Source organism: Gavia stellata, chromosome 20 (assembly GCF_030936135.1).
Source record: "Gavia stellata isolate bGavSte3 chromosome 20, bGavSte3.hap2, whole genome shotgun sequence".
In the NCBI taxonomy this organism is placed as follows: Eukaryota; Metazoa; Chordata; class Aves; order Gaviiformes; family Gaviidae; genus Gavia; species Gavia stellata.
In genome coordinates this window covers 10,035,541-10,059,573 of record NC_082613.1, presented here as the reverse complement: position 1 = coordinate 10,059,573, position 24,033 = coordinate 10,035,541, and the positions used below count along the sequence as shown (strand labels likewise).

General features: G+C 39.8%; 1 protein-coding gene across 1 annotated transcript in view; it reads left to right on the top strand.

Moving 5' to 3' along the window:
• Nucleotides 1–10,293: 10,293 nt before the first annotated feature.
• Nucleotides 10,294–24,033, top strand: part of ARFGEF2 (ADP ribosylation factor guanine nucleotide exchange factor 2) — a 36,787-nt gene continuing 23,047 nt past the window's right edge. Inside the window, exons 1-10 of the mRNA XM_059827355.1 lie at nucleotides 10,294–10,432; nucleotides 17,907–17,937; nucleotides 18,741–18,864; nucleotides 19,584–19,730; nucleotides 20,589–20,768; nucleotides 21,189–21,408; nucleotides 22,096–22,167; nucleotides 22,460–22,608; nucleotides 23,024–23,154; nucleotides 23,691–23,925. Of these exons, the coding sequence (XP_059683338.1) occupies nucleotides 10,294–10,432; nucleotides 17,907–17,937; nucleotides 18,741–18,864; nucleotides 19,584–19,730; nucleotides 20,589–20,768; nucleotides 21,189–21,408; nucleotides 22,096–22,167; nucleotides 22,460–22,608; nucleotides 23,024–23,154; nucleotides 23,691–23,925 (1,428 nt within the window). The remainder of the gene's footprint in view (nucleotides 10,433–17,906; nucleotides 17,938–18,740; nucleotides 18,865–19,583; nucleotides 19,731–20,588; nucleotides 20,769–21,188; nucleotides 21,409–22,095; nucleotides 22,168–22,459; nucleotides 22,609–23,023; nucleotides 23,155–23,690; nucleotides 23,926–24,033) is intronic.

Genomic DNA, 24,033 nt, shown 5'->3' with positions numbered 1-24,033 from the left:
AGTTTATGCAATTAAGAAAGCAACCATATTACACTGATAAGGGAATACAATTTTTATTACACACATCTGTAATTGGAGGCAGAATCCGGTTTTTGTTGTATATTTCTATAGTGCCTGGCATGGAGCACAGTGTAATTCGGGTACATAGTTGCAACATTTTTATTTTTTCCAAGTCTTTCTTCTCTCCCCCAAGCAAGATATCCAATAGGCATTTGGTTCAGGTTTGGCACTCCCATGCCATTTGGTTAGCAAATGCGTCACAAGCAGCCAGTGATGGTAAATTTTGATGATTTACATGTGCTGCCTCCATAACCATGTATGCAAATCAGATATACACTCTTCTGAAAATCTTGTCTTTTTTTCATACATACTGACATGAGTGTCAATGAAATAAGCTCATTTGGTTTAAAATTACTGGGTGGATACAAGTCACTGATCAATACTGGAGTTAAAAGGAATGTTGATTAGATGAACCAACTGTAGACAGGGTCCAGTATATTGTAGGTTTAAGGCAATGTAGCTGTCTCTCTGGCCTCATTTATTGCAGTGTGGTTTCCATGTCACGTAATAGCGACAGGGTTGTGGTTCTGTTTATGTTCCCCACTGCGATCAGTATCATAGACACAGCCACTGTTGACAGCACTGTCCTAATTTCCCTGTGTGCAGTATAGGAGGATATGTTCATTGAGTATCTCACTTTTCTCTTCCCAGGAGACTTGAGACGGTTCAGGATCTTCAGATTATTTAGCTCATTCCCTTTCTTGCCACTTTCCGTTACAGTTTTTTTCTTCATCATCTATAATCACAGACATTCTGGAAATGCCTTGCTTAGTAAAAAATGCAGACGACCCTCCCACCTGTCAAAGGGCATATAAGCACATTTAGAAGGGGCCTTCATGCTTCTCAGTTTTGACAGTTTTTGTGCTCATAATCTCCTGCCAGCTTTCCATGTCCACTTCAGTGAAACCTGGGAATTCAGGTGACCACACAGAGCTCATTGTTTCATAGCTAGTGGGTGGGAAACTAGCGTCTCTAAGACAAATTGCTTTTCTATAGTCAATAGGATGGGCAGCTGAGTAAGCCCCACAACAAAGGAGGGAGACTTACTCTTCCACATGCTCATCTCAGTGTTTGTGCTTGACTACATGGGGACTTGAGTCATCTAGTTTTTAACAGCAGAAATTAGTAGAGGGATGGTCATCTGGGACATATGCCTGCATTCAGCCCAAGAAGGGGGGCTAAAGTGCTATGATCAGTAGCAGAAAAATGCTAGCAATTAAATCAACATTGAAAGGACCCACAGTTTACAGCAGCCCTTCATTCAGGCTCTGATTTTGCATGTGTAATAAGTAACACATGCTGTCTTGTTGCATTCTCATTTATATAGTATTGCAAGCAAAATCAAGCTATAGCTGAAAAATTCCAGGAGGACAGAGTGGTTTAAAATATCTGAACCCATGGTGAGAAGTAGCATTCTAGCTCAAACAGACTGTAAATGTTCCAAATTAACTGCCAGATTATTCTTGAGCAGTAGTCATATAAATAGTTACAGAACGTCATTAGAAACATTTAAACCTCAACCCGGCACATCAGCATGACCAATATATTAGTCATATGTGATTTAGCTATGAAAAGTGGCTTTGCTTATGACATCAATGGAATATTGCTTTTGTTACCTCTTGAGTTTAGCTAGTACTTTACAGATTGAATAACAATTCAGTTGTGAAGAAGTGACAGCAAGTAGATGATCTGCTTATAGATTTAAAAAAAAAAAAAAAAGACTACTGTGTAGATTAGTGCCATAAAAAGCTTTTTGAAAAAGAGAAGCCAGAGGGAAGAGAAAGATAATCTGAATGCAGTGAACTTTTTAAGTCTGTGAGAGGACCAGATCTGCTGCTGAATTAAATATTAACTCCTGGAACTAAAACGAGCTGAACAGTAGCTGTGAATTTGGACATATATGGATTGGGGGAACTAGGATCACATCTGTTGGAGGCAAATACGAACAAAATCTTCAGGTCCATGTTTAGCTTAACGGGCTAACTCAGGCATGTATCTGTCTGCTTACCTGTGTGGAAAAGGTATTAATCACAGAGAAGCAGATATGATGCTCTTCTCCTGGATGAGTTTCTGGTCATCTTCTGATCGAAGGCAGACAGCAGCACATGGCCATCTGTTATGATCTGTATGACAATAGTTTCTTTCCACCTCTAGCACCCAAGATTTCATCATGTTAATATGTGTAATTAAAAATCATTATTTACACTGTAGTGATCCTTTCTTTTTTTTTCCCCTTTTTTTTTTGGTCTTGTGATACTTCTGAGCAGGACTGCTTGCGAACTCAAGCGGTGCATTCACTTTCCGGAGCTAGGCCTTTGGCGCCCTCACGTGAAGAAAACTGGTTTAAACAAGTGCTAAGATTAGAAAAAGCATAAACCAACGTAAGAACACAATTGCGAAGGAAAAGAGTGGTATAACTGGAAACAGTGCATCTTACTCATCATGGGGGTCTAGCACTCTTGGCTTTTTCAGATTAGTAAGCCCAGTGCAGATGTGCTCCCAGCTACTAACAATACTTCAAATGCAACAATACTTCAAATGCTATGACATCTAACTATCAGGATAAATTCAAATAGCATTTATGACCACCTGAGTAACAGGCTTGATTTTCAAAGAGCCAGTTAGTTGTAACATTATGCTGACATCAGTAGGAGCTATGAGCAAAGTAAGTAAGAGGGAATGCTTTGCTCATGGGTCCTGCCCATTTTTTCTTTCCATAGAATGCTCCCAAGTAGATGTGATTTTAGGCAATCTTTCAAATTCTTTTATCGGTTTTCTGCAGGTTTTGGGGCTTGGTTTTCACTCCATGTATTGATTCCATAAGGTGTTTTTTCTCTATGGTGCCTGAAGAATTGGGATTTATAAGTGAAAACACGGTTTTCATGATGATACACTTATGAGGGGAAGGAATATACATATTCTGTCTATAGATCATTTTCTATCTATCACTTTCTGTCATTGCCTCCATCTGTCAATTGATGTTTGAAATTCAAGCTGATCGTGTTAGTTGGTTATGTAAATCACACAGAAATGTTTTTATTCCCTAGTTGGATGAATACATTGCACTCAGCAGAAGTGGTTTGAAAACCCATAAGGGCAGTTCAGGCACAAGTAGCAAATAAAAAGGACATAAAGTGTTTTAGAAAATGTGAAAGCTTTTCCTTTCTGCACTGTGCAATCCCTGCGGATCCTAAAGAATCAGGCCATGCTATGGATTGTTGGCTTGTCACAATGTTGAATGGAATTTACTCTCATTTCATACCCTTTGGTTCATTGCATTTTTGTAGTGTTACTTGCAAAGGTGTAGGCAGATCCCTCCCTGTACCATGGAATTGCCTCTGTTGAAGTGTTCTAGTCAAGAAGCTGTAGGGAAACTTTCTATTAGCTGTCTCAAGCAATGCTGTCTCCAATAAAATGCATATTACTCCCAATGTGAATATTGAAAAGGGGTTCTGAGTGTTCTGTGCAAATAAAACTAAATGGTTTAATCTGTGTAGCCTCTGAATAGGAGCCACAAGACTGGCTGTGGCCTTCCATTTACATGGCAGCCTCACAACACCTGATCACAGATTGTTTAAGGACGTATTAAACCACTCAGTCTGCCTGCGTAACTGTGTAATCTGGAACATACCCTCCACCTGACTTTTGGATCAGTCCTGCTGACTTGCTGCAGAATGAACTGTTTTGAAAGAACACATGAAGTGGCCCATAAAATACAAACTAGAGACACCCATGGATTCCAGTTGGGCAAAGTAAAACTATCTAAATATGTGAGCAAGAACTAGTTCCTTTAGCAGTAAGTGATGCTTCAAACAGGCAGGGATGAGAAGAGAGATCTAACCTTTTTGAAAGGCCAGTGTTGCATGCCATTTTTTATTCAGACACCATTTTTTATTCAGAGGCAGAGACTAAAAGTTTGTGGGCAAAACTAACAAAATATTTTAAAGAATTTTAACAAATTATGTTATGTACTTATAATGCCTTAAATGATCTTTCCAACCTATTAATTTTCTTTCCATTGTGATGTTGCTTATTACTATTTACATCTATTTTGCTCCATTTCATTGTTTTGCAATGTAATGCTATGCTGTTTGAGTTTCAAGTACTGAAGGAAAAAATTTAGACTACTCCATTCTTTCCTCATCATTATATTTTTAAAAATAATTTAAAATTTATTTTATTAATTCATTAAATGAAAGTAAGTTTTGAAATGTTAGAGGATCATTTCCATAGCCATTAGATTTGTTAAAACCTAGAAAACAAAATAAGAACCCAAACATGTACTTCACCCAGGTGTACCTCTCCTCATTCCACCTATCATTAAGCACTTAACTGATATGCCTAAATGAGGAACCTAGACTATTTTGAACCAGGATTTGGATTTAGGGAGTTCAGTCACTAAGCTCCTGCATTTAGGTGAGATAAATCTGAACTCTGATAACAAAGGCTCTAAACACGAGCACTTTAAAGGAGATAGATAGAAACTAAAATGAATGTCTTACCCCTATCTTGCCCCTGTCTGCACATAGAGAGAAGGCTTCCTTAGCAGAACTGGATTGGTTTTGTTGAGACAGCAGTAGAACTGAGTAAAACTGAGTAAAACTGTGTATGGGTGGGAGGACCTAATCGGTTTACATTCTAGAGCACTAGCCCTGGGGGTAAATGAAAAGAGAAACAGAGAAGTTTCTTTGAGGTGGTGTCCTGAGAATGATCTGGCTACTTGCACTGGTACATTCCAGAAAGGCCTCTTGTCTGTGAATTCTCATAAAATCTAGTCTTAGGTTACACAGCATCCAATCAGTTGTTGATGGGTTAACTATTTTGCTGGAAAAATTTGTTAGAAGTATTGCTATCACATATGCAACACCAGAGAACAGACAGTTCCAACATGATTAGAACTTTACATTTTGGTAATAACAGCTGATCACTTCAGCCAAGAGAAACAGATCAGTGTGGTATGTTAAGCCCCACCGCAGAAATTTGAACTCCAGGATATCAATTTAATGCCGCTGGCCTGGAACTAAACTGTCCTGACATTCACTGCTTTTCATATTAACTTTTCCCACCTTACATGAAGTCATGCCCATCAGTGCCATTTACTGCCAACTGACAGACAAGAATTGGTATCATTGCATTTGGACTGAGCTGAACATGCTGCAGCACCTCAAGTTATTGTGATCAAAGTATATTTTGACCTTCTGGTAAAAGTCCTTGACTATAAGGCATTAAACACAGATGCACTGAGCTGCTGGCAATTCCTCAAGCCACTGGACCAGCCCAGAAAACCGAAAACTAAAAAAGCATTAAATGCCCTTATTTCTGTTTCTATGGACTACCATGCATATATTTTTCTTTGTCATTCTTGAGGCCCATCTGCATCTTCGCATGATTCACAGAAAACATCTTAATAGGTTTTGGTTCTTTCTAGTTTTCTTTTCTCTGAGAAAGATGTTTTTTTGTTTTCTTTTGTTTTCTCAAGGCTATTACATCCTGGGTGTTCTTCCAAGACTCCATTGGTTTGAGGATATCAGGATATTTCTGAGTGGGCTGCACCTGCAAGAAAGAAGAAGGATCATGATTCATTTCCAACTCCTGTCGCATGTAACAAGACAGATGACACAGGTAAGGTATTCCACCCTCTTTTTCTTCACAGATTTTGTACACTTATCGGTGTCCTTTCTGCCTGCTCACCCAAATGGAGCAGAGTATTGCTGTGTCCTGCCCCTCAACCTGTCCAAAAACTGCAGTGCTTCATTACATTTCAAGAATGTACAAAGGTGTCTCACCAGCATTTACAGAAGGAAAATAAAGATTCTGTCTGTACTCCAGACCTCCTGGGCAGTGTGAGATCATCAGTGTTGGCAAGGAGACAGTTTAGCATAGATGACAAGCTATCTGTTTATTGCATATGGATTACACACGATCATACAAAAATCAAAGGCAGGCATTAAGCCTAATCAAGGGAAAAAGTACATTTCTGCAAAAAAGAGTTTGCAATTAGAACCATCTGCCACTGTGCCTGGGACCCACTGTTGACGAGGGAAGGGAGGAGGCTGTTCCTTGGACAGCTTCTTCAGAAGCCAGTACGAGCGGATCAAGGAGCAGTCAATTCCCGTTTAGCTCTGACAATGTATCTTGCACATATGCTTTTCTCAGGCTGTGTTGGATAGACTTGTATGTTTGAAACAACAGTGTAGTCAGCCATGGCAACTGTGCACACTTTGGTCTGTGCACAATCAGGCTGTGTCAGGAATCTGCTTCTTTTTGCCTCAAATCCTACAATAATAAAAGGTAGGCAAGGCAAGGCAAGGCCATCCTAGATGCTAACAAAGGTCTGCAGAAACTTACCTGAACATTATCTGTAACAATAAAGGATGAGGTTCTTTGGGAGCTTCAGAGTATAAAAAGGACCCATCGTAAGAATGTAGATAGCGTAAATGAGAATGAAAGCCCTCCTTTTTGAATAAGCATCCCTTAATTCTTGGGCTCTCTGCTGCTTTTCTTATTCTAATAACCACACATTTTATCTTGTTATGGCTGAACTCACAGCTTTTCAAGAGATAGGTCTCATTTCCTTAACATTACTACTTAGAATAAAAACTTAGTGGAAGCAACAACATTTTGTCACCTTCCCAATATGACTATTTTTCACTCAAGTCTGACTACTCGTTCACCTGTACCAGCCAAATCTTCCCTTCTAACTTGGCCATCATGTTCTCCAAGACGTATTCTCATCTGTACCAAGACTGTAGACTTCAGCACTGAAGTGAAATGACTCTTGAGTCCAAGCACAATCAGTTTGTCTTTTGGCTTTTGAGCTCTCAATGTCAGTACTTGACTCTGTGACAGGTGATCTTGTTCTCTCTTTTTTGTGTACTATTTCTCCATCTCTCCCTTTCTAATAGACAGGCATTATTAGGGAGACATATTAAACCTTTTCTTATTTTGGATGTGCTAAATTAAACTAGCCAGAAGAAATTTGATATTGTTCCTTTTTGTCATTTTTTTGGTCACTAATGAGGCTCTTAAGGTTTATACTGAATTTATTGCCCTTCAGAACAGAGCAAATTAAATTAGATGTTGCCTGGTCAGTAAGATAGTCAGTGAGATACCCGGTGGAGGGGATTTGAGAGCCTGCGGTATAGCAGAGCTACAGTGGAGCTGGGAGTAGGAATTAAAGGTGGCAGCTGAGTCATGAGGTGCCCAGCAAGCCACCTTCCTAATTCCCTCCCAGAGATGTACTGAATCAGCATTAACCTGAAAAGCCTATTTTTCAGACTTTGCCTTTTGGGAACAAGGTTTTGAAAACTACAATTAAACCCCATAATGCTATCTGTATTTTAGTCTTTAATGCAAATGAATTCAACCACCTGGCACGTAAACTGTCTCTCAGCAACCTGATACCCAAAGTGGTTTACTCAGAAATGGCTCACTTAAGTGATCACAGGCATACAAAGATATGCAAATAGGGTTTAAAATTTTAATATGTTCGCAAGCCCAAAGGATATTATGAAATATCTCATGGAACTGGACACCCCATACAAAATACTAGACCATGTAATGTCTTACTATCCAACACTTTTAGATGTGTAACACACATACTGTAAAAATAAGTAGCAAATATATAAAATTATTACACAGCTGATACTATTTAAAAATAGTAGCATACTGAATCCTGCTAGGAAAACACCAGGAAAAAATATGGGCTACTTCAGCATTCTGAAATCAGCTGCATTTTTCTAAATATTTAATGGAGTTAGTTGCTACTAAAGAGGAATACTTTACATGGTTTCACTATATTGTGCAATGACATTAATACACAAAGTATCAGCACAAAGCTTGAGGACGAAATCTAGTCTTAGTGTAAAAACAATTATGTTACTGAGGCTACAAGAAGAGTGAAATCAGCACATCTGTATGGTAACAGGAATGAATGTCTTTTGTATAGGAGGCCAGAAACCCAAACAAAGTACAGGAAGAACCAGACTGTAAGACACTTTCAGTAGAAAACAAAACCGAAACTATAGTCACAATGTGGAAATGTCTTCATTTTAAAAAAACACTTAATACTCTGATTTCTACATTATTTGTCTCTATTTTTCTGATATTCCCGTCACCATGATAATACAGCCCTTCCATCTGCTAATGGATAGCAGTTAGCATCCAGACCAGATATTAGGAAGAATTTCCTAATTGGATAGTTAGCAAAACACTGGAGGCAACTAACTGAAAAGCTGTTGAATCTCCTCTGTTAGAGCTTTTCATGAAGAGGCAACATTCTGCCTTTGTACTTGGAGATGGACTAAATGATCTATTGAAGTGCTTCCCAGCCTCACATTTCTGTGATTCTGACTTGGAATAGCAATTCATTCTGAACATACATTATTCACTTAATGCAGAGGGAAGTTCAAGGCAGTTGCCTTATGACAGCTTCAGCTGACAAACTCTCAGAAGGACTTTAACCTTCCAACACTGTCTCACCTTTATTACGTGGTACATTTTCTTGTGGCAGAAGAGGCAGAACATACTATCACTGGCAAGAGAACAGTTATAACTAGCAGATTTTTGAGGCAGTTACACCCTGATAAATTGTGATTTAATGACGAGACATGAAATCACACCCATACTTGAACTGCTGATCTCCAAGGAAAACCCAAGTCTTCAGGCACTAGCAAACCTTAAAAATTGTTTCCAGATAGAGACCCTTCCCTACTTCTTATCCGGCCTCGTTATAATTTCTGATTTCCGATCCTCTAACTCATATTTTCCCATACAAGTGGAGTCCTCAGCTCTGTGTGAACCAGTCCGCATAAACCTCTGGACAGTAGAGGTGATCACAAAGCACCTGTCCATTTTCCCTGTGAAATAATACTAAACTAATGCTTTGTACAGGTGTTTTGGGTTTGGAGCCTTTGTTAGTGGTTTCTAGGACAAACATTGCAGCTCTTGACAACTTGACACTAAGGATCCATTAATGACATATTAAAGAATTAGAGTCCTGCTGCTTGGGAAATAAGGACATAAAATTACGATCCAGACAATCTAATGTGCCCCTGTATTCTCAGTTAGACGTGGTCGTCTTAATTTGATTAAGTCCATTGTGGAGTGACATAAAAGAGATGACTGTGTTCCAGTGATGGTTGCCAGATTATGGTGGAGAGTGTCAATGGAGTAAATTACCTCTACAGAGTATTTCCAAAGATTATACTGGCTTTCAGAGTCCACAATTTGATTTTGGGTGTAAGGTACCCTACCACACAGGCCAAAGGGTAAAGGGAGAAGATGCAATTGGGCATAAGGTTTAAGAGGAGACTCAATTTCTGGGACTTGAAATTTAATTTTTAGTGATTCTTCTTTAATGTACGACTTTGTGTGTTTCACATGTACTTTCTCACTGCTTCTTTACACGACTCGTTCTGTGAAAGTTGATGGTGACAATGCAAATGTTGAGATGCTTAGATTAGAAGTATTATGAGTATTATATTAAAGTGACTTCCCTTTCAGGAATTATAACTTAATCAACACAAATATTTGCAGCAGTAACTGTACTTGCAGTTCTGATACTGAAATTCGTACCCAAGACCCAACAGACCAATTTCCACTTCAGCGTTTTGCATTACAGCAAGGAAGGTAGTCAGGTTTTGCCCCCAGAAAGTGCAGGGACAAGAAAAGGGGCCAATTTTTTTTGAAAAAGCGGGGAGGAGCCCCGCGCGTGGTGTGCGGGAGCCCCGTTTCCCGGGGAAGCTGGTAATGCCGGGCAGGCCCCGCCTGCAGACAGCCGCGCAGAGAAGCGCGCTGATCGCCACTAAGAGGTTAGCAGCTCGCCAGAAGCCCGAAGCTGCGGGGAGGCGGCGTTAGTTTTAGTTCATCACAGCCGTGGTTCGTTGTTCAGCAGCGAGGCGCGCTGACCTTGCCGGGACCGCTGCGGCCGCCGCAGCCCAGCCCCGGGGAGGCAGCAGGCCGCCTCGGGCCCCGCCCCCTGCGCAGGCCCCGCCCATCCCTCGCCGCCTGTCACTATCCGCACCGCGGAAGGGGTCGGAGGTCTTCGCGGGAAGGCGGGGTGGTAGCCCGAGTCACGTGACGGTGCCAATATGGCGGCGCCGTGGCGGTGGCGCGGTGGCGGCCGCTGAGGGAGGTGCGTCTCTTCCGGATGATGGGGCCGCGGCGCGGCCGCAGACTCTGAGCGCCGGCCCCGGCGACCCCCTGCCTGCCCCGCGGCGGGGCCGCCCCGCCATGCAGCCCCCGGCCCGCGAGCAGGACGCCCGCACCAAGAGCATGTTTGTGTCGCGGGCCCTGGAGAAGATCCTGGCAGAGAAGGAAGCGAAGCGGCCCCCGCACGGACAGCTGCGGAGAGCCTGCCAGGTGGCGCTGGGTGAGTCCGCCCGGCACGGCACGGCACGGCCCGCGGGACTCCCCCGCCTCTGCCGGGCGCCGGGCTGGGAGCCGCGACCCCTCCCCGGCCTGGGGGGATGGCAGAGGGCACCGCTGGCGGCGGGGGGGGGATGAAAGAATCCCTGCTCGCCCTGTCCGGCGGGGGCAGGAGGCCGTGCTACCGCCCCGGGTGGTGTCCTCTGCCACGTCGGATCCCCGGCGGGGTGCGAGCGAGTCCCGGGCCCCCAGCTGCGAGGCTGCCGGCCGGGGCCCGGGCTGAGCTCGGGACTTTGGAGTGGGGGGAAAGTTCTCTCTCTAACACGAGATCCGCAAATACGAGGGGGAACCCCCAAATATCTCTTTAATTAAGTTCTGGTCTCGATGTGAAACAAAAGGGGCTTGGGTTTGTCACTTTAGAACCAATTTTGAGAAAATTGATTATAAGCTTTTATAGGAAACAGGCTGTTTAAGGCCCTCGACTTGCGAAGTCTCAAATCTCCCAAGGCTAGTAATCTGACATCTTATCTCCAACTCGTGGTTGGACTGGCTAAAAGCTGTTAGCAGCATAGCCAAATATACACAATGTCTGTGGTGTCTTGCAGAACTGAAAATACTTTTTGTGAAGTTGGTGGACTGGTCCTGAAATTTTCTTCAAGTACAAATTGATGATATACGTCTCTGTGTTAAAGTTATGAAAACATATGGTGTGTCATGAAGGGGAAGAAGTAAGCTGGGTAAAGCAGTATAGCTCTTACGGTTGGAGTTCTCAGTGGCCTTTCTTAATTTGCAAAAGTGACATGTCTCTTAGAGTTTTGGTTGCTTTGCACCAATATTTTTCCTTTAATTTGGGAACATTTGCTGTGTCCAGAACAGAAGAAAAGACAGCTTGGATATGTAAGGAGACTGGGCAGATGCAAATTCTGTCCAATGCGCAATGAAAGCTAGCTTGAAAAATAGCTGTCATTTCTATCTTCCTTCCCACAATCCTTATCTTCAAGAAATTTGTAGGAGCTAATTGTAGTGATAGTAGATCCAGAGAAAGGTAACCAGATAGAAGGGTATTTTTTATTATTATTTGAAGTTGACATTGTGAGCAATAGTATTAACACGTGTGCTCCAGCGATTAGAGACTACTTTTCCTACTTGCTTCCTTTTCCTGATTTCTTCCCCAACAACCCCAACATGCACCCAACCCATTTACAGGACTGGGAACCTGTTTTGCTGCTATGTAATTATATTTAGCGGGTGAGAAAGGGAACTTCCTTGAAAGATTAGTGAAGGTCTTTATCTTTGTTAACACATCAAAGATTATGATTTTGGGAGAGGGGTATTGTGCAATAGCCACCTATTAGCATTTGCATGTTGGGTTATAACTATTCTATGTCTGCATATTTTAAGGTACAGTACATTTCAGGGTAGTTAATGCTTGTGATGATGGGCATTTTTTTTGCTAGCCTTGCTTGGAAAAAAAAGTCCATGTGCTTTCCTGGGCTAAAGCAGAGGTCAGCATGAATAGATAACCTCCTGTTGCCCAACTGTCCTGCCCTAGCAGGGCCTTGATTACTGTACTAAAGGATCTCTGTTATATTTGGTGAATGTTTTTGCACCATTTTAAGCTACCAATATGAATGTGGTTTCTTTTACTTACGTGTGATTTTTTTTTTTTTTCCCCCCAAATTTCGTTCTGTTTAGGTTAAGCTCTTTTTTACTCAAATGAAAAAATAAGTTTTGTTTACATATACTTAGGTTTAATTGAACTTATACTTTATATTAACTAAGACTGTGACTTCAGTTTCAAAAGTGTTAACTTAATTATCAAGACCTGTGCAATAGTAAATGTGCTAGGAAACATGGGAAGAACATTACTGCAGTCTGAGGAATTCAGACCGAACTTCGTAATCTACACAAACTATTATTATTATTATTATTATTATTCAAAACACTGAAGATCCTTTCATCCATAACAAAGTCCAGTTAACTCTATAATTAATTCAGTTTGAGAGAAATGCGAAGTTAACTTTATGAAACTGGTAATTGTGTCAACTGTTGTCTTCTGGTTTTTCTTTTCGCCATGTCACACTTCGAATAATCCCTTTCTACCTCTTACTAAATTCCATTTGCTGTGCCATCTTATTTATACAACGGTCTTTTTAATGGAGCCTCGAGGTATTGTACCATTTATAAACCAGTCAACATAGGCACAGGTCATGTGTAAGTGATACCTGCTCTTGGTACTAGGGAAGTCTGCGATGCATCTTTTTTCTGACTAGAGAGGAACTGGTGTATTCTACAACTGCCTAATGTAAATTAACCTGCAGCTATTTCTACAATTTCTGCTGTAGCGTTACTGCAGTAGTGTGTCTGTATATGCTTTAAATTTTTTGTTTAGTGAGACAGAGGAATATATTTCTAACTGTGGGAATGATACCCTTGTTTTCTTTTACGAGTTCTTTATTGTTTTGAGCGTGTTCAACTCCTAAGAACTTAAGTAAATTACTACTGAAAATTGTTGTTGTTCTTATATAGGAAATAAGGTATTCTTTCATTCTAATTTTAATCTGTTCTAATAATTTTAATCGTTCTAACTTTAAACTGTTCTTACCCTTTTTTCTCATCCTTTCCCAGTAATACACCTTTCACTGGACTAATACTGTACAGTTTTGGACTGCAAAATATCTTCATGACTTTGTAGAAACGAGAAGTAACATAGGCTCATGTAGGACCTAAACACGAGAAGTGTGGAAGAAAAGGAACAAAACCAGTTCCCAGTGGTGGTTTTTTGGTGTTTTTTTTCTCTGTCCACCCCCTCCTTTGAAATATACAGTGTTAATGTTGAGTAAGTACAGTTTGAATAGATTCCTTCATTCAGTCTCTTGCTTCATCGGTAGGTGTAACGGTTGTATCCTGTACTCTTAGTGCCAGTAAGCCCCAGGAGAGAGTGGAAGAAATGGAGGTTTTTAAACAGAGAAGCTGTTCTGCTGTGCTTTAGAAAACTGTGTTTTTAAGAAAAGTTGTTTTCAACAGACAGCGAGTGTATTGTATAAAAATAGTTGCTTAATAAGCATTTGCATTGAGCTCTGTGTATACATGGTTCTTAGTAAATCTACTGAAATAATCTCTGTCCTGAAAAATTTACAGTGGAACACAGACAGTGTGTATCACAGCAGTTCATATTGGTCTAATGCTAATTGTGCACCTGGGTCTCTCACATAAACTATTACTCTTGCTGTATTAGGATTGTTTTTAATGATATACTGTGCAGCCTGCCTGGTTATGTGACCTTCTTTGCTTGCCTAGGCACCTCCACGTGCATATCTTTGAAGTCTGTAAACAACATAATTTGTTTAGTTAGCTTGTTAATGAGTTTAAAAATAATAATCTCTTAAACCATGCCTTCACTTAAGAAGCTAGTTGTGCGTTTTAAGAAGTCTCTGAGTATAAATGTCAAGTCTAAAATGAGCCTGTGTTTCTGAGTTTAGTAGCCTTTTGGCTAGCATGTTTTGAGAACACTGGGTCAAAGAGGAGCTAATCTGGCTTCATTGTGGCAGCCTTTTCTAAAGGGTTCTTTATAGATCGATAGAATCAATAAATGCGGGGTGTTGGTTTTTTTTTTTTTATTTAAGTTTAAGGCAGCCTGGAATTAGGCAATGCAGTAGACTTTACCGGGTTGGGCGGAGGGAAGCTTTTGCTGCTGTTCCATGTGTTTGTATTGGCACTGCTGTCTGGTGTTCTGACAAGCTATGGAAAGACATTGCTTGTGTCCTTGTGCTAACACAAGCTATGCCATTTTTCTGCAGAGGAAAGAGTTTTCTTCCACTGAGACAAACTTGACTGTACATTAGGTTGCATCTAATTGCAGGCAGGCAATTATTTCCTCCATTTTAATATATAGTTTTGAATACAAGCAAACCACCCATCTAATACAGAATGGTAGTTACTCTCAGCATGAGCTTCATCCTGCTTTTATTATGGCCAGAAGCTCTGGAAGAAATTGTTGCAAGGCCTTGCTTGTTGTTCCAGTTGTGTTGCCTGGTAGGAATGCTGAAAGGCTTGTGTCGAGTGGGCAGCACACGTAGTGCCCAGAGTTGAAGATGTTTCTGACTGAAGTAGATGTGATGTGTGCCGACACATTCTGGCCTTAGCTTTAGTACTGAAAGCATCAAGTGAGGTGTCAGTGTTGTGCTGTGATAACCAGACGTTGACCAAAATTCAGGCTGTGTTCTGTAGCTGTGGAAGGGAATTGAGCTGTGCCCCTTAATTCTGTGACTGGAAGAGGAGAGTGACAGTGGCAGTAGGATTCTGGAAGCTAACTGTGCCTGGTCAGGGCTTGGCAACAGACTTCAATTAGGCAACAATTTCTGTTTCACTCACTTTTGGTGGTCAGACCACCAAATGAGTGCTTCAAATGTGGAGATTTCCAAACTATTTTGATGCAATCAGTAGCAGAGGCATGCCTGTAACTTGCTTTTGTCCTTTCATTTATTCTTTTTGGCCAGCATTATTTATTAAAATACTGTTGTGGTGCAGATGTTTTTATATGGCTTTAGAAAAACCTTTATATAATAAAATTGTGGGGAGCTTGGTCAGGCCTTGGTTAGATTTTTTTTTTAAAAAGTATAGAGTATTTCTGAGAGTCAAATTGTCCAAGAGACCCCCCTCCAAGGGACCCCCCCACCCAACAGGTCCTCGCTGTCCACCTCCCACAAATAGTATGATAGAATGAAGATGGTGTATATGACCTTCAATTTTCCTTCTGCCATCGGCTGGGTGCAGTGGGAATAAGGATGCCAAAACTGAGCTGGATTAACTGAGACAAGTTTTGAGTAATAAGCTGGCCAGACTAGTGGACACTGAACAGGTTTCAGTTTCCGCTCAAGGATCACAAAAGTTAGGCTTTGCCACAACTTCTGAAGTGGCAGCTGCTGAGGAGGAGTGGGAAGTGGGTAACTGTCCAAACAAGAAAACCCCTAAAGAAAACTCACATTCCCTGAGCTAGATGTATCAAATATGGATTTTTTTACTGTATCTCTGATGATATTCACATTATTGATCTGCCAATGGTGAAAAAAATTGGCAGCAACTTTTTAATAGGTAAAATAGCTTTCTATTTCATATGCTATAGAAATACCTGTGAGTATTCAAAAGGTGTCTAGTCTGACCTGACCAAAACATTATCAAATTAAGCAAGCCTTTTATTTCCAAACTAGACAAATTATCATTTTTAGTGCAAGGAGGTCCACTTGGCCAACTTGGGCAGTCTTTCTGCTTTGGAAAAAATAAACTTAGTTCAGAAAGTGTGGAGTTTTTGCAATTGTTAAAAAAAAAAAAAAAAAAGAGAAAAAACTGTAAACCCTAGTTCTGCAAGGTTTCTGAAATACAGCATTAACTGTGGTATAGCTGACCACCTTGGTGGCATCCTGCTGTACTTGGGATTCTGGCTGTAGCTAAAATATGCCTTTCTCTGCTAAGACCTGGAGGCAGGACTAAGCGTTCTGAATGTGTAAAGCTACCCAGAAAACTCTGTTTTAAGTAACCAGCTCCTGTAGGTGACAGGAGTACACTGCTCTAATAGGAAGACAGATCTAAATAGGGACACGATAAATTGGTGGGTCCTTTCGTATATGTTATCCTCAGTAGCTCTGTGGATCATAATATGGTGTTCAAGATGGGAAATCAATAAAATCAAGAGGACTGAATTCAAATTTTGCTGACTTGAACTTCTCACTAGCCATCCTGGATACTGGAATGAAGAAAACAGCGATCCAAGAAGTGGTGCTGTGTTAAGATTCGCATTGTCTATCTGTTTGGCATGGGGACCCATGGTTATTTCTTATCAACAGTCTCCATTCTGTGGACTCTCCTTACCAGCTGAAGCCTGAAGTATTAGGGGATGACGATGCTGGGTTTGCAGTGTTGCAGAGCTGCAGTTACTTCTAATTCTGAAATCTCAGGCACTGGGGCTTTGCGCTTGGCTCGGCTTGTTGCCCTGCCACTGGCTTGTGCAATATTGGAAAGTGAAAATTGTTTCTCCTTTACAACTACTGGGCATGGTTGTTTGCATGATGGACTTGATTAGAAAATGGTGGGCTTCTGAGCAGAGCCATGATGCATTGTGGGCCTGTGACTCTTCAATTTTTCTGTTGTCTATTCTTTTGTTGACTATAGGGTGGCTAATGTTCCTTCAGTTCTTGTTATATCATTTATTGCTAATGGATGTCATACTGCCTTTTTCTTGACTGCTGCCTGTGTTGGCTTTCATTAATGAGAGAGATGGCAGACAGAATAGCAAGTCCCCATCCTGGATGTAGTTTATCACTCACAGCTTGTAGTTATACAGGTTTCCTCTGCATTTTGCTTCCATTTTCTCGATAAAATAGGGGTAGTAATGTTACAAAATAGGCATACTCCTCAAGGATTAATTCTTGTAACATTCATTGAATAATAGGATTGTGCAAAAAACTGTAATATGTGTTTGTTGCAGTCCTTGTTCATTGGTATTGATGCTTCTGAGAGAGAAGAAATTATTGAGGTTCACAGACAGGGCTGAAATCATCTGAGCTCTGAACATCTAATACCAAACAATGGTGCCCCTCCAGAGTTGTGGAGAACAAGTACTGAGCGAAGGATCTGTTTCTGGTAGCTTTGCAATTGAAACAAGTTTTGTGGGCATGATAATTTGCAGGCATGTGAGATGGGGTGGCATGGACAGGATTCCACATGGTTGTAGCTGTGCAGCCTTACTATGTGTGCTATTTTTGATATTTTTTGTCAGTGTTCAAAGTATGTGCTTATGCGGTGTCTGGTGTAGTGCAGTTCTGGTCTGTGTTGTGCATCATGGTGATATGTTAGAAATCCTCAAAAAGCCATACTAGGATCTTTCGGATTTGCTCCTGTATACAATAGAAATGAAAGAAATATTTTTTTCCCTGTATTTGATTTTTATGAAAAGCTCCCTAAAAATTGTAATTAAAAAAAAAAGCTCTGCTGGCAAAATGACAGCATGCATTTAAGATTCCTTATCTCTCGGAGAGTTTGGTTGTTCAGCTGATGTCATATTGTGACATTTAACAAAAGCGGCTAACTATCATTGTAGTTAACAGGAAGGTCTAATGCATTGAGCTTACGGCTTATGCAGTGGCTTAAAGACTTCTGCAGACCTGAGCTCTCTATGATGTAGACCTACTCTTGAAAAAAAATTGCATACTATACCTGTGTTTTCTAAAGACATCTTTTGTTAAAAATATTTGGAAAAATTAGCTTTTTCATGTAGAAGTTGAGAGATATGCCTTCCAATAAATGGTGTAACTGTCTACAATTTCTGAAGCTGAAGATGTTACAGGAAAGGAATAACAAATACTGAAGTGTAAGACTTCTGGTTTGAAACAGTTTTGCTTTGTTACATTTTCCTTATTTGTGTTAATGATAGTTTATGTTGGGTGTTAAATGCTTTGATTTTTTTTTTTTCTTTCTTCCAGATGAAATAAAAACTGAGCTGGAAAAGCAAAGGTAAATTATTAACTGTTGTAAACTATGCCAGAAAACAGCAAGTGGAATAATTTAATAGTGGAAATGTAAGAATGTATATACATCATGGCAATGAGTTTGTGAATACCCAGTTACACACCTTTCTGCCAAAAACAAGATATGGCCCATGTGTTCCAATTACACGGTGTTCGTGGCTATGGGTACTCAAGCCATAACTGCCTCTGAATTTCACTATGAAAAAATTGCAGAACTTCTAAAAGGTGCTAGTTTTTCAGATCCTTTTACTGGGTTTAATATAGCCTGATAGGAAATCATAAAGAGCAGTAGGTATCCTCTATTTGATAGTATATGCTCTTAACTACCTAGATCAAGAATATCAATTGAAATATTACTTAAATCCAAATTTTAAAACAATTTTCCAGCACTGTGCTATGATTTAAAATGAGAACCCAAATGTGTTTCTCTTTGCTTAGTATTCCTCATATGGGCCCTGTTTAATTCAGAATAACTTCGATAGCTCTATCATTAAGTTGTGTAGGAGTTTCCCAGTGTTTCAGGTAGTGGGACAGTGTTAGAGTGTAGTGAGGGAAGAGTTAAGTTGAAGAATATATGAAAAAGATCAGATGCAATATAAATAAATGTAAAGTGTGTTTTGCGTGATTTTTAAAGAAAATCGAACTTTAAGAAAGTATGTGTGCGAGAAACTTGCGTTACATTTGTATGCTGCTATGTACTGTTCAGCTTTAAATTTAGAAAAGGAGGAAGTGTAGTTTGCTGTGATATACATGTTTAGAAAAAATAATAACTCTTCTTATCTGACCTAGAGAAGGCACTGCTGCTCCACCAAAAGCAAACTTCATTGAAGCAGATAAGTATTTCCTTCCATTTGAACTGGCCTGCCAGTCAAAGTCTCCACGCATTGTCAGTACTTCCCTGGATTGTTTGCAGGTAAGTGTTCTGTTTAAACTTGGACAGAGTGAAGTGGACAAACATGCAGTTGCAAAAATCTTGTGTGCTGTTGGCATTCTTAGAGTGAAGAAGTAATACTGTCCTGAGTACATACAGCTGGGCAGATACCCACTATGCCCACTTAGATGCATAAACCATGCAAAATGGGTTATTATCAGGCTTGGCTGAAAGTGCATCTTGTCAAAGTCAGAAGTGTGTCTCTGTTGTTCTGTAGTGAAGCAAGCCTTTATTGAAGGTCATGAATGCTTCCTTTATTCAGTAAACATGTTTCACCTGTGGTGCTCCAAAAGGAATATTTACCATGCTGTTTCTTGTAGTGCTGATGTGATGGGAGGTCAGACTCCGGAATCTGTCTTCCTTCTTCCTCCTTAGATTCTTACAGAAAAAACAAATGCATCTTAAGAACAGAACCTTTCTGTTGTGAATAGGTACAAAGATTGATGTTAAAAAACTTCGTCTGCTTACCGTAGGAAGAAGTGGTCTGGGTGGAAAAAGCTTGTATTATCACTTACTGAATCTGTTTTGTCCTGACGTGTGAACAGTCCAAGTATTTGGTAGCCAGACTACTGATGGTGTTAAATTTTTGTGTTATAACTGGTTAAGTGAGGTATGCTGACTAAAACCCCTTTTTTATGCTGTACTTAACTGTCTTTTACTTAATAGTATATAATTGTTTAACCTGCATTCTTTCTACCTAGAAACTCATTGCATATGGACATATCACTGGCAATGCTCCAGACAGTGGAGCTCCTGGAAAACGACTGATTGACCGAATAGTTGAAACCATTTGCAATTGCTTTCAGGGTCCTCAAACAGATGAAGGAGTACAGCTGCAGATAATTAAGGTATTTTATTCGGTTCATTCTGGTGCAATGTTAATTTGCTTTCTCTGTCTTTGATTTTGTAACTGAAAAAAATTTTATGCAAAGCACTACTTAGGGGCCAGTTTCTTCATTTCTCACGCTGTTAGATGTGTCATTGAATTCAGGGAGGCTGTCACCATGTCGGAATTGGTGTGTGAAATGTATTTCTTCTTGGCGAAGCAGAACATAAGGGACTACTTTATAAATGTTTGTCCTTCTTTCTGGGATGAGCCGTGGCCTGGATACTTTATCTTGCAGACAGCTCGATGTTCATCTTCTAGGCTAGTAATGCCCATATTCATTAGGCCAATGAATTGCTATCAGCCTTCAACTGAAGGCATTGTAACTGTGATGCAGTATCATGGCCTGCTGCTCTAGTCTGTCTGCTCTTACGTCCGTTTTTCCAGAGAGATCTGGAGCGTATCTTCTCAACAAGGCATAATAGTACCAGTGGGCTAACATAGCTGATGTTAGAAGTTGGTGAACCTTCTAGTAATCTAATCTGATGGTGGTATAGACCAATTGGCCCTTTCACAGAAATGAAGCTGTAGAATATCATGATAACTGTTTTGTTTGGAGGTGGAATATCTCCTTTAGTGGAAAACTAGTTGTGATAAAACACTTTAACAGCTCAGGAGAGAACAGAAATGGAAGTTCTGTTAAACTTTCTTTGATTTGAAATGTCAAAGAAATGATAAGAACTAGAAGTTCCTTATAATGTCTTATAATCAGCTAATGTGTTTCATAACAAACCCACTGATTATTATGGAAGATCTGCATGAAGTTTATTGCTGCCTACTTACTCAGATTTCATTTTTACTGTGTTATGGACTTTTTCAGGCTCTCCTCACTGCAGTAACATGTCCGTATATAGAAATTCATGAAGGAACAATTCTTCAGACTGTTAGAACCTGTTACAACATCTATCTGGCCAGTAAAAATCTTATTAATCAGACAACTGCCAAAGCTACCCTCACGCAGATGTTAAATGTCATTTTTACACGGATGGAAAATCAAGCTGTATGTAACTATTACTTTTGCTCATCTCAAATGTTTAGGCTTGACAAATGAACAGAAAACTTTATTATTTTTATGGGCCTGTCATTGTAGTTGGATATCGATTTGTAATTTTTAAAAAAACTGTCAAATCCTGCAGTGTAGCATACTGACTGATTAAAAATAAAATATGAAGCTTATTGCTCATAACAAGGTTTCACATTGTAGTTTCTGCCAAATGGCTTTGTATAAACAAATGATGGGATGCTTTTAAAATAAGCTCGAAGCGCATCTTTTTAATTTGACTGGCCAAGTGATTATATTTTCACTGTTTCTTTCTTGTTAACATGTGAATTCACAAAGGAACATCAGTCATCATAGAAATCTGTTTTCGCTTATCATGTTTTGTGCCTTAGATTAACTTTTTCATATTGGTTTTTTAAGATACAAGAATCCAGAGAAGTAGAAAAAACAAATCAGCAAAAATCCCAATCTCCTGCAATTCAAGTGGTGACCAGGTCTCCAAAAATGGGTCAGCTGAAGCACAGCTATCAGGAAGGCAAAGCCAGCGCTCCTGTAAGTGTGGAGTTAACGAACGGTGAGCCTGAGAAGGCAGAAAATGGACACGTGAAGTTGGAGCAGGATCTGACTCTTTCAGCATCAGGTGAACAAGAATAGGTTGTGTCTATTGCTTTCAGTTACAAAGTTTCTGTTGGAAAATTCTCTTTTAGGCTGTTTTGGGGAGAAGTGACTGGGGTTATTGGCTCAAATCACGCTTGCATTTTCTCAGTAGTTATTCAGAGTATACAGGCCATCCTTGGCTTCTGTCTGCACCGTTATAACCGTTGAAGAAAGGCTCATGTTTTCCCTAGAATTCTAGTAAAACTATATATAAAGTTTATGTATATAGAATTATAATGGAATTTGACTTGATTAGGTTGGTAAAGGGGAAGAAAAGGAAGAGAATAATCATGGTACGTGGGGAGTGACAGAATCACTTTGAGGTAATTGAATTCCTGTGGTAAAAATAATGTGTATTTTGAAGACCTTATCATAAGCATATACTGTATCTAAATTAGGAACGTAGGATATTCCAAAACTAAAAGTTTTTAACAGTTGATAAGTACAAATGACAAAATCACTGCATTAAAAATACCAATGCTTTGATTTAAACAATGGAAATAACATCAGTGAGTATTTTTGCATGACTTCTTGGAAATGGCTTTAGAGGAGACCTACTGAAGAAAATCTGTCATTTTTAACCCTTCTGCCTCGGTCATGTTTCTCCTTTTAATCATCTTCCTAAACAAAAGTACTAAAATCAAAATTATCTCTTTGTGTGTTTCATTAGAGGAAACAACTGATGGAGGAAAGGAAATGGTTAAAGGCATCTTGGAAGATGTGGTCAAGTCAGCTGTGAAAGGTAGCAGAATCTTCTAAAGTAAAACAGATGCATGTGTATTGCCAAACTTTTCCATGCTTTTATAATCACAGGAGTGAGTTATTTTTAGTTACTAAGTATCTGTCCAGAACACCTACTAAGGCAGTAAGAACAGGTTTTTATTGTCTCACAATATTATTCTTTTGCTGGTAGCTGAGAAACTTTCTAGTTTACCAGTGCTGCTTCTGTCCCACTTGACTGTAGAGTTTCACAAAGTCATGGGATAAAAAAGCTCAATGGGTGACTTTAATCGGTTTTCCTTTTTCCCCTTTAGTGGCTGAAGAAAAGCAGATAACAGAAACAGTTAAGGCTCTACCTGCATTAGAGACTGCAGATATTGCTCTTTCTGGCTCTAGTAACGAAAATGTACAAACAAATGGGATACCAGACGATGGGCAATCTGTTTCCTCCACTGATAATCTGGTAAATAACTTCACTGGATGCTAATGTATATTTAGGAAAGGAGAAATGTTTTTACTGTGCCAACTAATACAGTGGGATTTTGGGGAAGGAAGGGACAGAAGCTTTAATGTATGTGTCCTGCTCAGGTTTGAAAACAAAGCAGCAACTGCAATTTAAGTAGATATTGAAAACAACTGTTCTAAAATTTATTATGATAGTTGTATTTTAATACAGGGTAGGGGAGGAAGGGAGGAGTCAGTCAACATGTGTGAAAAGATCCAGATCACTTGTAGTCCTGTTCAGGTTTAGTTTGAACTTTGCCAAATGTACTGTTCTTTTAATCTGTAGCTAATTCTCAGAGGAGCTGTGGAATCTTCCTAATTACTCTGTTCCTTTGTCTCACTAAGGATCTAATGTTGCCTTTCTTGCTCTCAAGGAAACAGATGTATCTGGACATCAAGCTGCTGCCAAATTTTCCCATGTTCTACAAAAGGATGCTTTCCTTGTGTTCAGGTCATTGTGCAAGCTGTCCATGAAACCACTTGGTGATGGACCACCAGATCCCAAGTAATGAGATTGTATTTATTACACTGTCTTCTTCAGGTAGCTTTTGGAGACAGTTAAGTAGCTGCTGTAGAGTAAAGCAGGTATTCAAAATTCACTTGTCAGGCCCTTGTTTCATTAGCTTGATGAATCTAGGGTTAAAACTTACTTCAAATTATTAAAAATGTAATACTTGAGGGGTTTGGGGTTTTTTTTTCTGTAATGGGCTTATTAATCTTATTGGTTGAAGTGGCCTTGACTATAGTATTTGTGAAGCTTTAGATGGGGGAGTGGCAAAATGCTTCTTAGTAGCACCGAGTTGCATTTAATATCCTAATCGAAGATGTTAATACTCCTGGAAAATATCCAAGTTAAGATGGTAGATGTTGTCCAAAATCACTTCCAGGCTGATTTCTACCCCTTCTGCTCCCCGTGTTGAAATGAATTGGAATAGCAGTCATTTCTTCCTGACATGGAAAAAATGCTATAGTGCTCATGTTGAATAGAAGTATGTATTCAGAAATACAATAAAAATATAAATAATGTTGAATTTTTTCTAGATCCCATGAATTGCGTTCTAAGATAGTGTCTCTCCAGCTTCTTCTCTCAGTACTGCAGAATGCTGGGCCAGTTTTCAGGACACATGAAATGTTCATCAACGCAATCAAGCAATATCTTTGTGTAGCATTATCTAAAAATGGAGTATCTTCTGTTCCTGATGTATTTGAGCTCTCGCTTGCCATCTTTCTCACTCTGCTTTCGAATTTTAAGACCCATTTAAAGATGCAGATTGAGGTGAGAGACTTTTTATCTATCATTTGGATGATGCTGTACTTATCAAATAAAAATACTGCAATGATAAAAAGACAGCTGGAACTTAATGTCTTAGTTTTGTTTGCTTAC